This window comes from Sinocyclocheilus anshuiensis, unplaced genomic scaffold, assembly GCF_001515605.1.
Source record: "Sinocyclocheilus anshuiensis isolate Anshui unplaced genomic scaffold, SAMN03320099.WGS_v1.1 scaffold219, whole genome shotgun sequence".
Lineage (NCBI taxonomy): Eukaryota > Metazoa > Chordata > Actinopteri > Cypriniformes > Cyprinidae > Sinocyclocheilus > Sinocyclocheilus anshuiensis.
In genome coordinates this window covers 609,296-623,434 of record NW_015548200.1, presented here as the reverse complement: position 1 = coordinate 623,434, position 14,139 = coordinate 609,296, and the positions used below count along the sequence as shown (strand labels likewise).

At 36.8% G+C, this 14,139-nt stretch overlaps 1 protein-coding gene across 1 annotated transcript in view; it reads left to right on the top strand.

Moving 5' to 3' along the window:
• LOC107653297 (VPS10 domain-containing receptor SorCS2-like) overlaps positions 1-14,139 on the top strand; it is a 164,386-nt gene that overhangs the window by 147,201 nt on the left and 3,046 nt on the right. The window contains exons 12-26 of the mRNA XM_016439971.1: positions 634-710; positions 1,118-1,209; positions 2,862-2,969; positions 3,977-4,097; positions 4,301-4,434; positions 4,604-4,732; positions 7,220-7,391; positions 7,558-7,744; positions 8,054-8,187; positions 8,605-8,728; positions 10,681-10,793; positions 10,912-11,034; positions 11,371-11,470; positions 12,489-12,591; positions 12,932-13,152. Of these exons, the coding sequence (XP_016295457.1) occupies positions 634-710; positions 1,118-1,209; positions 2,862-2,969; positions 3,977-4,097; positions 4,301-4,434; positions 4,604-4,732; positions 7,220-7,391; positions 7,558-7,744; positions 8,054-8,187; positions 8,605-8,728; positions 10,681-10,793; positions 10,912-11,034; positions 11,371-11,470; positions 12,489-12,591; positions 12,932-13,152 (1,938 nt within the window). The remainder of the gene's footprint in view (positions 1-633; positions 711-1,117; positions 1,210-2,861; positions 2,970-3,976; positions 4,098-4,300; positions 4,435-4,603; positions 4,733-7,219; positions 7,392-7,557; positions 7,745-8,053; positions 8,188-8,604; positions 8,729-10,680; positions 10,794-10,911; positions 11,035-11,370; positions 11,471-12,488; positions 12,592-12,931; positions 13,153-14,139) is intronic.

Below are 14,139 nucleotides of genomic sequence, written 5' to 3'. Positions count from 1 at the left end.
TTCACGATTTCTGCGATTTTCTGTTTCCGCCGCACATGAGGCGGGCTGTAAGAGTCGCTCTCGAGACGCTTCCTCCGACATGTGTTTATTACAGTCTGACGCACCAGGAATCCTGGAGAGAGTAAGAGAATGACAAAATCAGATATATCAGATATGAGCACAACCACATACACACACACACACACACACACACACACACACACACAAAGACACAGACAGTGTCACAGTGACTTGTTCACTCTTGACTTATTTCACTTACTAACAAACACCTGAGTGGTCTCTGGTTTTAAACACGTTGCAGCTTGTTCTCACCATATAAATGTATATGTACATACACCGCAGACCGTAAGCACAGAGTCTCCAAAATCCTGCTTTCTCTTGCTATTATTGTGCACTTCCTCAGTAAAATGTTCAGCTCTGACTAGTTCTCAGCCTTTGATCCACAATAGCCTCCTGTTTTCTTACAGTTTCAGTCTTTTTATATGTAACTCGCTCACGTCTACTCCTCCTCCTCTCCTAAAATTAAACAAAGTGAGAAAATTGCTGCTTTGCCTCAAGTTAAAAAGAAAATGAAAGACACTCTCTCCCTCTTTGTATTTATGTGAAGATATTCTGTGTGTATCTTCTCTTCAGGTAACCTTGGCTCTCAGCTGGTTGAATATAAAGAGGAGATGTACATCACCTCAGACTGTGGCAAGACCTGGAGACAGGTGAGAATGAACACAGAAAAGACACTAATGATCTGCAGACTTGTTTTACAATGACTTTTTGGTGTCAGAAAAATGCTTCATTATAGCTTCTTCTGTGGCTTGTCACAACTCTTTCGGTTTGCGCTTTGTATTTAACACCCACCTTTCCAAACAGACTTGGTTTCGGTTTGCTCATTGAATTCAGATCTCTGTTCCTCTTGTTCCCATTCTGCCCAATTTCATTTGACACCCTCTCTTTTGCTGCCGTTTCAGAACTCACTATGTGGCAGACTTATTTCTCTGCCACATAGTGAGCTGCCTCTCATTTGCTCAGCTCTATTTTTCTCAAATGACATTACATTTTGATTGACAATTATGAAGATGAACTTAAAATGCCTTCAAGAACTTATTTCATTTGCTTACTGTAGGTTTTTGAAGAAGAGCATCACATTCTTTATCTGGATCATGGCGGTGTCATTGTGGCCATTAAGGACACCTCAATCCCTTTAAAAATACTCAAGTAAGATACATTTTTTTTCTTCTGTAATGTAATGTCTGGACATCATTTCTAAGCATTTAAACTCAAAAGCTCAAATAAACACAAATGTACCCAGTGGCTGACATGACCCAGACTGACAGAAGAACTTATAAAAAGGAGAAACGTCTCGGTTACGTATGGTAACCCTCGGTTTGCGCTTTGTATTTAACACCCACCTTTCCAAACAGACTTGGTTTCGGTTTGCTCATTGAATTCAGATCTCTGTTCCTCTTGTTCCCATTCTGCCCAATTTCATTTGACACCCTCTCTTTTGCTGCCGTTTCAGAACTCACTATGTGGCAGACTTATTTCTCTGCCACATAGTGAGCTGCCTCTCATTTGCTCAGCTCTATTTTTCTCAAATGACATTACATTTTGATTGACAATTATGAAGATGAACTTAAAATGCCTTCAAGAACTTATTTCATTTGCCCACTGTAGGTTTTTGAAGAAGAGCATCACATTCTTTATCTGGATCATGGCGGTGTCATTGTGGCCATTAAGGACACCTCAATCCCTTTAAAAATACTCAAGTAAGATCAATTTTTTTTCTTCTGTAATGTAATGTCTGGACATAATTTCTAAGCATTTAAACTCAAAAGCTCAAATAAACACAAATGTACCCAGTGGCTGACATGACACAGACTGACAGAAGAACTTATAAAAAGGAGAAACTGATTAGTAAACACTGTAAACAGGGTCAGGCTAGTATGAAAAACAGGAATTCAAGACTTTCCCTCCCTGGCTTTTTGCTGACCTAGTTGTGCTGATAATCCTTTGAGTGAGAGCTTTAAGAAGCTCATTTAGCTCTTCAGACCACCCTGAGTTCCCGAGCAGCCTAAATCTCTTCCTTCGCACTCAGACAACTCTTTACCCTTGTAATATGAAGTGATTCACATACTAGATATCAAGTTCACCTTGCTTCACAAATGTGCGTAAAGAGGAGACCTATGAAGATCAAAGAGAAAATCATTACTATCTCACACATAAGCCTTGAAGCCTTTCATCGGGCATTGAGTCTTGTCAGTACAAACACTGCTTCTGTCAGGGTAAAACTAAGAACTTGTAGTGCTTATGCTGGCTTGTAGCCTACAAACTCTCATGTTCACACTGTGAGATTCAACGCCAATGGAGTGATTTTTCAGCTAACAGTATGTTCAGAATTTTTATAAAGAGAGAAATGAATGATGTATCACATATATAATTAACTTTAGAAGATTTTTTGAAAGGTGTAAACTGGGTTTCACGTTCGGTTAACTAAGATACAAATGTCTTCACTCAAAGCAGAGACTTATAATAGGTCATATAATATTATATACAACTTTGTTTTCCTTATGTGTACTGCTAATAACAACACATGTTTTGGCTTAGATTCAGCATAGATGAAGGACAATCGGTGATTTTTCAGCTAACAGTATGTTCAGAATTTTTATAAAGAGAGAAATTAATGATGTATCACATATATAATTAACTTTAGAATATTTTTTGAAATGTGTAAACTGGGTTTCACGTTCGGTTAACTAAGATACAAATGTCTTCACTCAAAGCAGAGACTTATAATAGGTCATATGATATTATATACAACTTTGTTTTCCTTATGTGTACTGCTAATAACAACACATGTTTTGGCTTAGATTCAGCATAAATGAAGGACAATCGTGGAGCATCCACAACTTCACCAGCACTTCTGTGTTTGTGGATGGACTTCTGAGCGAACCTGGAGATGAGACACTGGTTATGACGTGAGTATGAGCCCTTTGAAAATTGAACAGGAGTTACTAGTCTACAAATGAAAACATGAAAATTTTGTCACCATTTACTCACCCTTATGTTGTTTCAAAACTTTTATGACTTACTTTCTTCTGTACGACAGAGAAAAAGTTGTACAGAAGAACTATCCATTTAAGACAATTGTAGGGCAATTTTATTATTTTGGAGTAATAGAAAATCACATTTTCTGAAAGATTAAGGCAAAGTATATTTTATTCTGTGCTTCCTGTGTTGGTTTTATGACCCTTAGTACATACAGTAATATAAACTTGCTTTTCCTTTCTTTCACTTATTTTGTTTGTGCTGTTTGAACATAATCCCGACCTGAAATGGTTATGAAAAATATTTTTTTCTTCCAATTGCATTTTGCTATCAGGCCTTTAGTCCATCATTGTATCATTGAATATTCATTGTAGAAGTGCATTTATAAAATTGGACACAGACCATACTTATGGTAAAACAAAATGTCAAATTTTTCTTATCTCAACTATGAGTGCAATGCCGGATGATCAAAGCATTTTTAATTGTTCGTGACACTCGTGCACTGAATTCTACAAAATACAGATACAGGGTTCCACCTTGTGGCGGTGAACAGTGCTTTATTTGAGATGAAGTAGAGAGCATCTTCCCATAGACCCCAAACAGCAGGTGGTCTCTGTATTATAAAGAGGCTGCCCTTTTGATAAAGGCAATGTGAAATTCAAAGGCCTCAATTAAAGAGGCCCCCGCTCATTAGTAAAGCACGTTCATGTGTCTGTCCACTCGCTTGTTCCGTTCCCAAGATGCATAATTGGATAGACAATGTGTTGTGACTTGAAATCAAAGTTACACTCTGATAGTCTCGCTTTTCAGTGAAAGGAATGAATGGCTTTTGTCTCAACATTTACGGATTGAGGGAAAATGGGATGTTTATGGATGGAGGGATGCATTAATGGACAGACGAAGGCTTATGTTTATGGATGTTTACTGTTGTGGACAGGGTATTTGGCCACATAAGTTACCGTTCGGATTGGGAGCTGGTGAAGGTGGATTTCCGACAGTCATTTCCCAGACAGTGCACAGAAGCTGATTATGACTCCTGGAAACTCACTGACCTACAGGTAACATCAGGCTGTTTTTCTGACCTCCTACTCAGCAGTAGAGTTACAGCATGTTAAAAAAAACAATAAGAAAGAAGATATAAAGATTATTTAAACAAAACTAAATACTACTACTAATACCACTAATACTCTTATGGAAATACATTTTCATTTATGTTGTGAATCAATTTACTATTCAAATGGAAACAAGTTTTCTCCCACAGGGAGAGAAATGCATCATGGGCCAGGAACGAATGTACAGGAGGAGGAAAGAGTCATCGTTTTGCATTAAAGGGAAGAGCTATACATCAGCTTTAACAGCTAAACCTTGCCAGTGCACAGAGAAAGACTTTGCCTGGTATGAAACAGAGAGATAACCTTTGCACATTTCAGGCCATTTGCAATTATACACAGATGTCTTTGCTGTAACAGACACTCTTTACTTCACTTTCACACCCCAGTGCAGTGCACTGTGAATTAGATCAGGGGCTAAAAATAGAGCTTTACGTCTCTCTGTGTGTTCTCAGTGACTACGGCTTTGAGCGTGCTCCCAGCCTCAGGTTAGAGGGGGATCGCTGTTATCCTGATTTCTGGCATGATCCTGACGCTCCACCTGAAAACTGCCATTTAGGACACAGCTACAAGTCCAGCACAGGGTAATACACTCACACACACTGCTGAACATTAGGAAATGCAGGGCATAATCACCACACTTACTGAATGTGTCAGTTTTTACACTGATCAAGCACAGTAAATGACACTACAGAAAACACCCACTCATGCATATACAGTAATAGACACTTTAGATTAAAATGCAAAGCTTTTGAAAGGCAGATCAAATCAGTACCATGTCCACGTGTCTTTTGAAATCAGATCTTTTTTGCAATGCGTCTTAGTCTAAATGGTCAGATCATATTTCAAGTACTAGTTTCACTGTTCTGGTCACATCACACATGTAATGTCAGTACACAATAATACCTGTAGCTGTGTCCAGATACACTCATTTTGTCCCATATTCACTTGTTAAGTTGTGAGGTATCGAGTACTGTTGCTGGATACAAACTTCCACTCCTTTCCAAGTGAGAATAATATCTCAACATCCGTTTATAAGCACTATTCATTTATAACACATATATAGCTAAGTTTTTCATGGTGTACGCTATAGTCTTCAGGCTCTTGAGGACGATGAAGATCTCGATGAAGATACGCTCCACCTGAAAACTGCCATTTAGGACACAGCTACAAGTCCAGCACAGGGTAATACACTCACACACACTGCTGAACATTAGGAAATGCAGGGAATAATCACCACACTTACTGAATGTGTCAGTTTTTATACCGATCAAGCACAGTAAATGACACTACAGAAAACACCCACTCATGCATATACAGTAATAGACACTTTAGATTAAAATGCAAAGCTTTTGAAAGGCAGATCAAATCAGTACCATGTCCACGTGTCTTTTGAAATCAGATCTTTTTTGGAATGCGTCTTAGTCTAAATGGTCAGATCATATTTCAAGTACTAGTTTCACTGTTCTGGTCACATCACACATGTAATGTCAGTACACAATAATACCTGTAGCTGTGTCCAGATACACTCATTTTGTCCCATATTCACTTGTTAAGTTGTGAGGTATCGAGTACTGTTGCTGGATACAAACCTCCACTCCTTTCCAAGTGAGAATAATATCTCAACATCCGTTTATAAGCACTATTCATTTATAGCACATATATAGCTAAGTTTTTCATGGTGTACGCTATAGTCTTCAGGCTCTCTGTGACTCAGACACCAGTATTTTAACGATTCTGCATGGGAAGATGAAGCACTGTCAGGCCAACTGAGGTTCCGCTATGGAGATAAAAGTTAGGATCATGATTTTTCGGTAGTACTAATGTATATTACCACCATTCGTCATTTTCTTTTGGTTTCTGATAGAGCGATCGGACCCAGAAAATAGTGACACACCATGATGATCACTATGCAGTGCATAGTGAATGAGTGAACAAGTCAACAGTTTGCACGATTGTGTTACTTATTTTGTCTCATGCTTCATGAACACTGTGATGAACTTGAGCAGAGGCAAAATTTTCAGTTTTCAGTTCTCACTGACATTATTACTATAGCAACCAAAGCAGATAGACTGTATACAGGCTATAGTCTTCAGGCTCTCTGTGACTCAGACACCAGTATTTTAACGATTCTGCATGGGAAGATGAATCACTGTCAGGCCAACTGAGGTTCCGCTATGGAGATAAAAGTTAGGCTCGTGATTTTTCGGTAGTACTACTGTATATTACCACCATTCGTCATTTTCTTTTGGTTTCTGATAGAGCGATCGGACCCAGAAAATAGTGACACACCATGTCAACAACTGGATAGCAAACTATGTGATGATCACTATGCAGTGCATAGTGAATGAGTGAACAAGTCAACAGTTTGCACAATTGTGTTACTTATGTTGTCTCATGCTTCATGAACACTGTGATGAACTTGAGCTTGAGCAGTTTTCAGTTCTCACTGACATTATTACTATAGAAACCAAAGCAGATAGACTGTATACAGGAACAGATCAGATTTCATTGCTTCCAAAATATTAATCAAAAAGATTTTTAAAATAAAAAAAGGCCATACTGAGCTGTGTTAAGGAGAGCAGCAGACCCTCATTCAGAAAAACCTCAGCTGACAAAAAAAGTTGTTTGTTTATCAGTTTTTTTGAGACAATACCTTTCTGGACACATTATATACATGTTTTATGCACCTCTTAAAGCAAATGAAGAGTTCAGATGCAAAAGCCTCTAAGTACGTCTGACGTTTTTCTTTAAAATTAGCATTTCTTTCTGGCTACTATGCATAGGTTTCTATGTAAGTACTGGTACTTCTGAATGGGTTGAGGCTGGGATTTAGCGCATTTGAAGTGAAATACTTGATGAACATATACTATGTGTGGAGAGCATTCACTCAGTATCGTTATCTAATTTTTGACCAAGATGGCTTTTAGAGGCTTTTGCATTGGAACTCTTCAAATTATTATAGGTATTTAATTTTTCCATGACTCCAGGCCACAACATGACATGGATTTTCCAGTTTAAGGCAAATTAAAACAAGTCAAGGCTAACATGTCTTGTGTTGTCTGTTGTAGTTACCGGAAGGTCATCGCTAATGTTTGTGAGGGTGGCTTGAATAAAGAACAGAGCGCAAAGCAGCATTCTTGCCCTTTGCTGGCCCCTAAAGGCCTTCAGCTGGGCATCAAAGGACAGATGCTGGCCGTGGCACCTGGTGATGACATCACCTTTGTAGTCCATCAGGAACAGGTGAAATGCATGGATAATTTATACAACTTGCAGTTTCATAATTTGAATATTAAAATGTAAGAAAATTCTAAATAGAAAATGTAAAGATATATAGGCAAAGACAAATGTTTCACTAATTTGTAGACATCTTTAACTTTTATTTGTTTCATTGTACATCCCTCCTCAGGGTGACACCACCAGAACCAGATATCAGGTGGATTTAATGGACGGCGTCAGGGCTATATATGAAAACCTGACTGTCACAGATGAACCCATTCAGCACCGTTACGAGAAGCCAGGTGTTTACCGTGTCAATGTGAAGGCTGAAAACTCTGCTGGACATGACCAAGCCACACTTTACATCCAGGTCACAGGTCAGTAAAATCTTCAGAAATGAATCAGAGTCAAGTGAGTTCAAAGGCCGCTGCATAAAATTTTGGAACATAATGATTAGTATGATCTATAATACTGTGAGGTTGAAAGGTTTTTACTGAATCATAACTCAGAATCAGGCCCATGTGTAATCTGCACAAAGAAAGCTCAGATTTTACCGAATAATTATGGAAGTTGTACACATTCCTCACACTATATATGCTATTTTATCTCAAGATAGACTTAACATATTTTTTCCCTGGAACTCTCAATTTGTCTATTTTTCTGTTTTGATCCCACTTTCTCTCCAGCTCCTCTTCAAGATGTTCATCTGGAGGTGGTCCCAATCGCTGGCAGAAATCAAGAAGTAAATCTCACAGCTATAGTGCTGCCCACTGAGGCAAACCTTACAGTGTTTTACTGGTGGATTGGAGATAACCTTCAGGTACTCTGTGGTAATTAATAATATTCTATAAACAATATACTCATAATACATGGGTTTTAGGTACTGCCATAAATACTATTGCAGAAGCTCATGTTTTCTGTTTTATATTAGGTGTTTGTGTGCAGTATTAAAATGATTGTGCTGACTTTAAAACAAAATAGTAATGAGGGTATGTAATAAATTCATTGGCATTGAAAGATTATATGCATACTTACGTGTGATTGTAATGAGAAGTTTTAAGATTAATGGTCCATATAGTCCATATACAGCATGTGTAGTCTCATCCATGTAAAAAAAATTGAAGAAATTGACCTGGAATTAATTCGAGATGCTTATGCTTAAAGGTTCAGGTGTAGCCGTTAAAGTGATACCTTTACACTTACATAGACATGTATGATGTGTCTTTCCCCTCGACAGCCAAAGCTGACCCTGGAGAACAGTCTGATTGCAAGGTTCTCTGAGGAGGGGGAAGTTCCTGTGACGGTTCAGGCTTCTAATGGTCGATCCATGGTACAGGACAGCAAGACTGTCATTGTCTATGGTAATATCAAACACCCCTTGATACAGCATCAGGGGCGGACTGGCCATCTGAGCACCAGGAGTTTTCCCTGTGGGCCGGCTTGCTGCTACAGAAATATATATATATAAAGAATGAATGATAGTTACGTATCCTTCATATTCAGCCGAGGCGAATGGCCCGAATAGTCAAATTCTGTCATTTCAGTAATGAATCTCTTCTGTTCAATTCAATCATGCATATTTAGCATGTTCAGAGTGCATTGGTCCAACATCGTCAATGTTAAAGTGTTTGAGATGGCCAATCAAATCAAAGAAGGCAAGTTTACTGTTCACAGATTTTCGAGCAAGAATTCTAGCGTAATGCTTTTTAATGGTTGCAGAATGTGAGATAATACATATAAGCAGCTGAACATGACGAGGCCTAATCCAGCAATATAATCCAATAATCTGTTTTACAATAAAAATGGTAATTGACTGAAAATAATATCTAGGATATCCTTGGGCGAATTTCACCAATTTGAATATACATAAAGCTCAAAGTCAAAGAGTTATCATCCTCAGAACTGTTTTCTTTCAGAAAATATCAAGGTTCATTAACAGCAACCATTTTATTTTGGCTATGTCCATGACTGTGTTAAAAAAAGGAAGGAGAAATTCACCTAAAATGCAAACTGTCACCATTTATTTATTCACCCTTAAATCTTTCCAAAGCCATATGGCCCAATTTTTCATCATGGTTTCTGTGCTACTTTCAAAGTCTTCTCTGGATTTTCTATGGAAAAGGGCTGTGTAAAAATTCTTTCAAATTCTATTTGCCATGTAAACCAGGAAAGACAGATTATAACTTGAAGTGCAGCAGTCATCCATTAATGTTAATGAGAAGCACAAACGACCAGTTATTTCAATTAAATATTTTTAAATAGTATTTCGTTTTCTGTTGAGTTCTATTTTTATGTTAGCAAGTGGTGTTAAATTGCTCTGCACATCAGGAAGCCAGTGTGTTATGGTGCTTTAGTCCCTGCATGTACTGCATGAATAATCTGGGCCTTGTGACGACCACAGATTGTATATAATTAAACATCAGAGGAACACTGTCAATACTAAAGAGTTTCAAACTGATTGGGAACTAATGCCACAATCAGTGTATAGAGTTAATTTGTTTTGATCTGTGTTACATTTAAAACCAAACCTGAGGTCTAACCCTATTTCTTTCTTGTAATGAGAGTGTTAAATAGAACTGAAATATTCATGTGATTCCAGAGCTGGAATGAATATTTATGAGCGTGGTGTGATAGGGATGAGGTCATGCTTGGAAAGTAGAAATGACAGTCTCCCTCAGAGACAATGTTCAGCTTGAATGCAAAATGAACAACTGTTGTGCATAGACTCACTTCACTTATTTCATATTGTTTGTCCTCAAGCTAAAAGTAAACCTTTTGGTTACGCTATTTAATAATTTATTTTGGATGACTTGCCAACTTAAGTTTCTGTAGAGAAATGACTTGCCTGGAAGATTTGCATTTTTTATTTTTTTTTAGAAATCACATCTTTTGAACTGGTTATATGAGTCTTTTTTTTCTTCACATTTTTCAAGTCATTTGAAAGTTTTAAAGGTATATAGTTATACATTTAAATTCTCTTTATTTACCGTAATTAATCACCTTCATGTCATTCCAAACCCATATGCTTTGCTATAGTTAAAGGAGTAACAAGGTTTTGTGAGTGTGCGACTGATTGAAAGTCTTTGTCTACCTCACCTCTTGCCTCTTGTTGGGCAATAGCATCACCTCAAATAGTGAGGCTTTTGGTTTAACTAATACGAGTTAAATGATTATTAATTATTGTATTGTTTTTGTATTATCGTTGTATTATTATGCAATAGAGGTGTGAATCTCTCAGTAGTTTTTTTGCAACTGCAATATTAACTTTAATATGTTCATAATACCTTGTTTATAATACAGCGTCTCTCTTCAGATCAATTCCAGATCATCCCATTGAGTTTCAGTCGTAATTTAGATCGCTTTAACCCAAACATCCCTGAATGGAGACAAGATGTGGCACAAGTCGTAACCAAGATTCTCGCTAAGGTTCTCGTCTCAATCATTAACACACACACACACACACACACACACATTAGAGCTCTGTTTGTTTTATTATGCAAAACATATTAAATGTACTCATCATGGCGCACTCTGTGTCTGATAGCTCACGGGGGTTCCTCAGGACTCTTTGGTTACCATGGTGAAGCCCGGTCTTCCCACCACTGCAGACCTGTATGTTCTTCCTCAAGAGAGCACACCAGTGAAGAGGAGTGTGTTTGTGGATAAGGTAGATAATGAAGCCATCTGAGGCATGAGAAGAGATACATTCTTAGACAACAAAACATTATTCTAGCAAGAGAGTTGTTGATACGGTGACCTAAAATGAGGACATCCTCAAACAACTTGTTAGAACCTGAAGATACTATTTGCATCAGAAGTAAACATGATACACAGCAAATGGATAAGTTAGGGAATTCATTTCTTGCTTATGGCTTACCTTGATTACTAAGGCACAATGAAAGAAATGGTAATAATTAGCATATAATCATAAGAATATTTTGAAGTGATATTTGTTTAGCATTTAACTATCATGTTCTTGTGTGTGTGTTCTTCATGTGCGTAGCGTGTTCCCACCATAAAGCAGGTTCTGAGTGAGAACAACGTGAGCTTCATTGTGAGAGGAGGGTTAAGAGTATTGGTGACTCTGGCAGACTCGGATAGAGGTGAGCAAAATAAAACAGATTTCACCACCTGACAGACACACACATCTAGAATGTATGTCAGTGAGCCACTTAATGATTATAGTATTACAGCAAGCCCTTCATCAATAATTACTAAAACATAACCAATGTATTTCAAAGGACCTATAACTAGTGACGTGTCTGCCAGCACGACACAGACTGGTGCGTCACCTCGACCTCTTGCTTTTAGAAGTGTCATCTTTGTTCTTTAAGTATATTGAACTGCTCATACAGTGATAGAAATAATACTGCAATACTGTCTTCTGTTTCTGTCCTGTTTTTGATCTAGTTGTTATGTAGAGTTGACTTCATTTACTCTTCATATGTATGCTTCTGTTGGCTTGCATTTCTGTTTGGGTTTTGAGCTGTCAGTCACAGTGCTCTTTGGTCTGAATAACATGCGTGTTTGAGTTTTCTTTACTGTAAACATTTTATTTAAACTTCATTCGTTTTGTTTTTATTTTTCGTTTGTTTTGTAGTTGTTTGAAAGTTTCTTCTTTCACTGTTGTTTGTGTCACAGCCACACAAATGCCTTCAACCACACAAGGTGTGTACATTTGTGTGTGATCATTGTGTGTGATTTTGGTTCTGGTTTTAATTTGTTTTGTTGGTTTTTTAATTGTTTGGTAAGTTTACAAAGTTATCATTAGAGCATTGGTTCTGATTTTGGTTCTGGTTTTAATTTGTTTTGTTGGTTTTTTAATTGTTTGGTAAGTTTACAAAGTTATCATTAGAGCATTGGTTCTGATTTTGGTTCTGGTTTTAATTTGTTTTGTTGGTTTTTTAATTGTTTGGTAAGTTTACAAATAGTTATCATTATCATTGATAGTTAAAGGGTTCACCCAAAAATGAAAAAATGAGTAAACTATCCCTTTAATGATATACAGGTTAGCAGAATCAAAGTTTGTATGAAATTAATTGCAAATGGTTGCCAACCGTTTGATAATTATGATAAAGGAAGTATTAAACTGTGATGATCAGAGATGCTCCTCTTCTGCAGGCTCTGGTTTGGCTGCAGCAGGTCCAGGTGTTTGGGCTCTAGCTGTCTTTCTCCTCATCAGTCTGATCTCTGCTGCAGCATTCATACTCTTCAAATTTAAAAGGTTTGTCCTTTTCTCAGGTTTTGTTCTATTTATACTGCAATATTTCATGTTTTTAGGCTTCCCTGTCATTCCTGGGTGGCTTATTAGAAAAAAATGTTAATTACTCAACCTATTTCCAAATGAATAACATGCACAGCACACTCATTCTGTCTGAATTGCATGGTATTCACATGTATGCAGGAACCACAGATTTTCTTAGAAAAAACTGTAATCTTTTGATAATGCTATTGATATTCACTGTCCCGCCATACCCCATCACCGATGAATGCATGTTCAGTCCCCACATGTCTAATTGACAGCCAGATTATATAACAGAACATGAACTACAAAACTGTGACAGGAAAAACTACAAAAACCATGGTTCCTTGCTGAGGCCAGAGGAGAGCAGCCTAACGCGTCCCTGGCTGCGTTTCAGAAAACTGCCAGGACGAAACGTCTATGCCCAGATGCACAATGAGAAGGAGCAGGAAATGACCAGCCCTGTCAATCACAGTGAGGACACGCAGAATATCATTCAAGGCGAGGAGTTCATTGACGACGACCTTGACTCACAGACACTAGGTAACGCTGGAGGTAGAAGCCAATTCAGTTGCCCTAGACTAACCAGAAAAGAAAAGTTATGATCAGTCACTCTAACATCAGTTTACTACTAATTCAGAAATGGGGCCTATTATTTGATTTTTTAAATCACAATTTAGTTTGAGGACCAATTCTTACTATTAACTAACTATTAACTCTTGCTTTTGCCTCAGTAAACTCCTAATTTGCTGCTTATTAATAGTTAATAAGGTAGTCGTTAAGTTTATGTATGGAGTATGATTAAGGGATCTAAAATAAGGTCATACAGAATAAGGCATTAATATGTGCTTTATAAGAACTAATAAACAATCAATATGCTAGTAAGATGCATGCTAATAAGCAACTAGTTAATAGTGAGAATTGGTCCCTAAACTAAAGTGTTATCGATTTATTTTAACACTTTACAATTAAGGTTCAATTTGTTAATGCATGAGGTATCACAGACTAATTATGAACTATACTTTTATACAATTTATTATTATTTATTAAGTTTATGTTCATTTATATATATATATATATATTGTTCATTGTTAATTCATGTTCTCTCATAATATTTTAATGTTAAACTTAATTTAACTACCAAATTTAATAACGTTAATTTAACTTAATTTAATAACATATTTTTTTTATATTTACATCGAAATTAACATTACCCAAGATTAAAATAATGCTGTAAAATTGTTGTTGTTTAGTTGACAATTCTTAATGCATTGACTAATGTTTATTTAATTGAAATGTAACCTTATTTTAAAGTCTTATCGTTTATTTAATTGGGTCAAAGGGCACATAAAACTATTAAGCTTTTAATATTATTAACATTGTTTTATTTGTTCCACTTACTATTTTTTTATTTAAACATGGCTTTTAAATGACTTAAATGTCATCATTACTATTTACCTCATGAGTTGGTTAAAATGTCTACAATCCAAAAAGACAAAATTATAAAAATGCATTTAGAGCAATTTATAG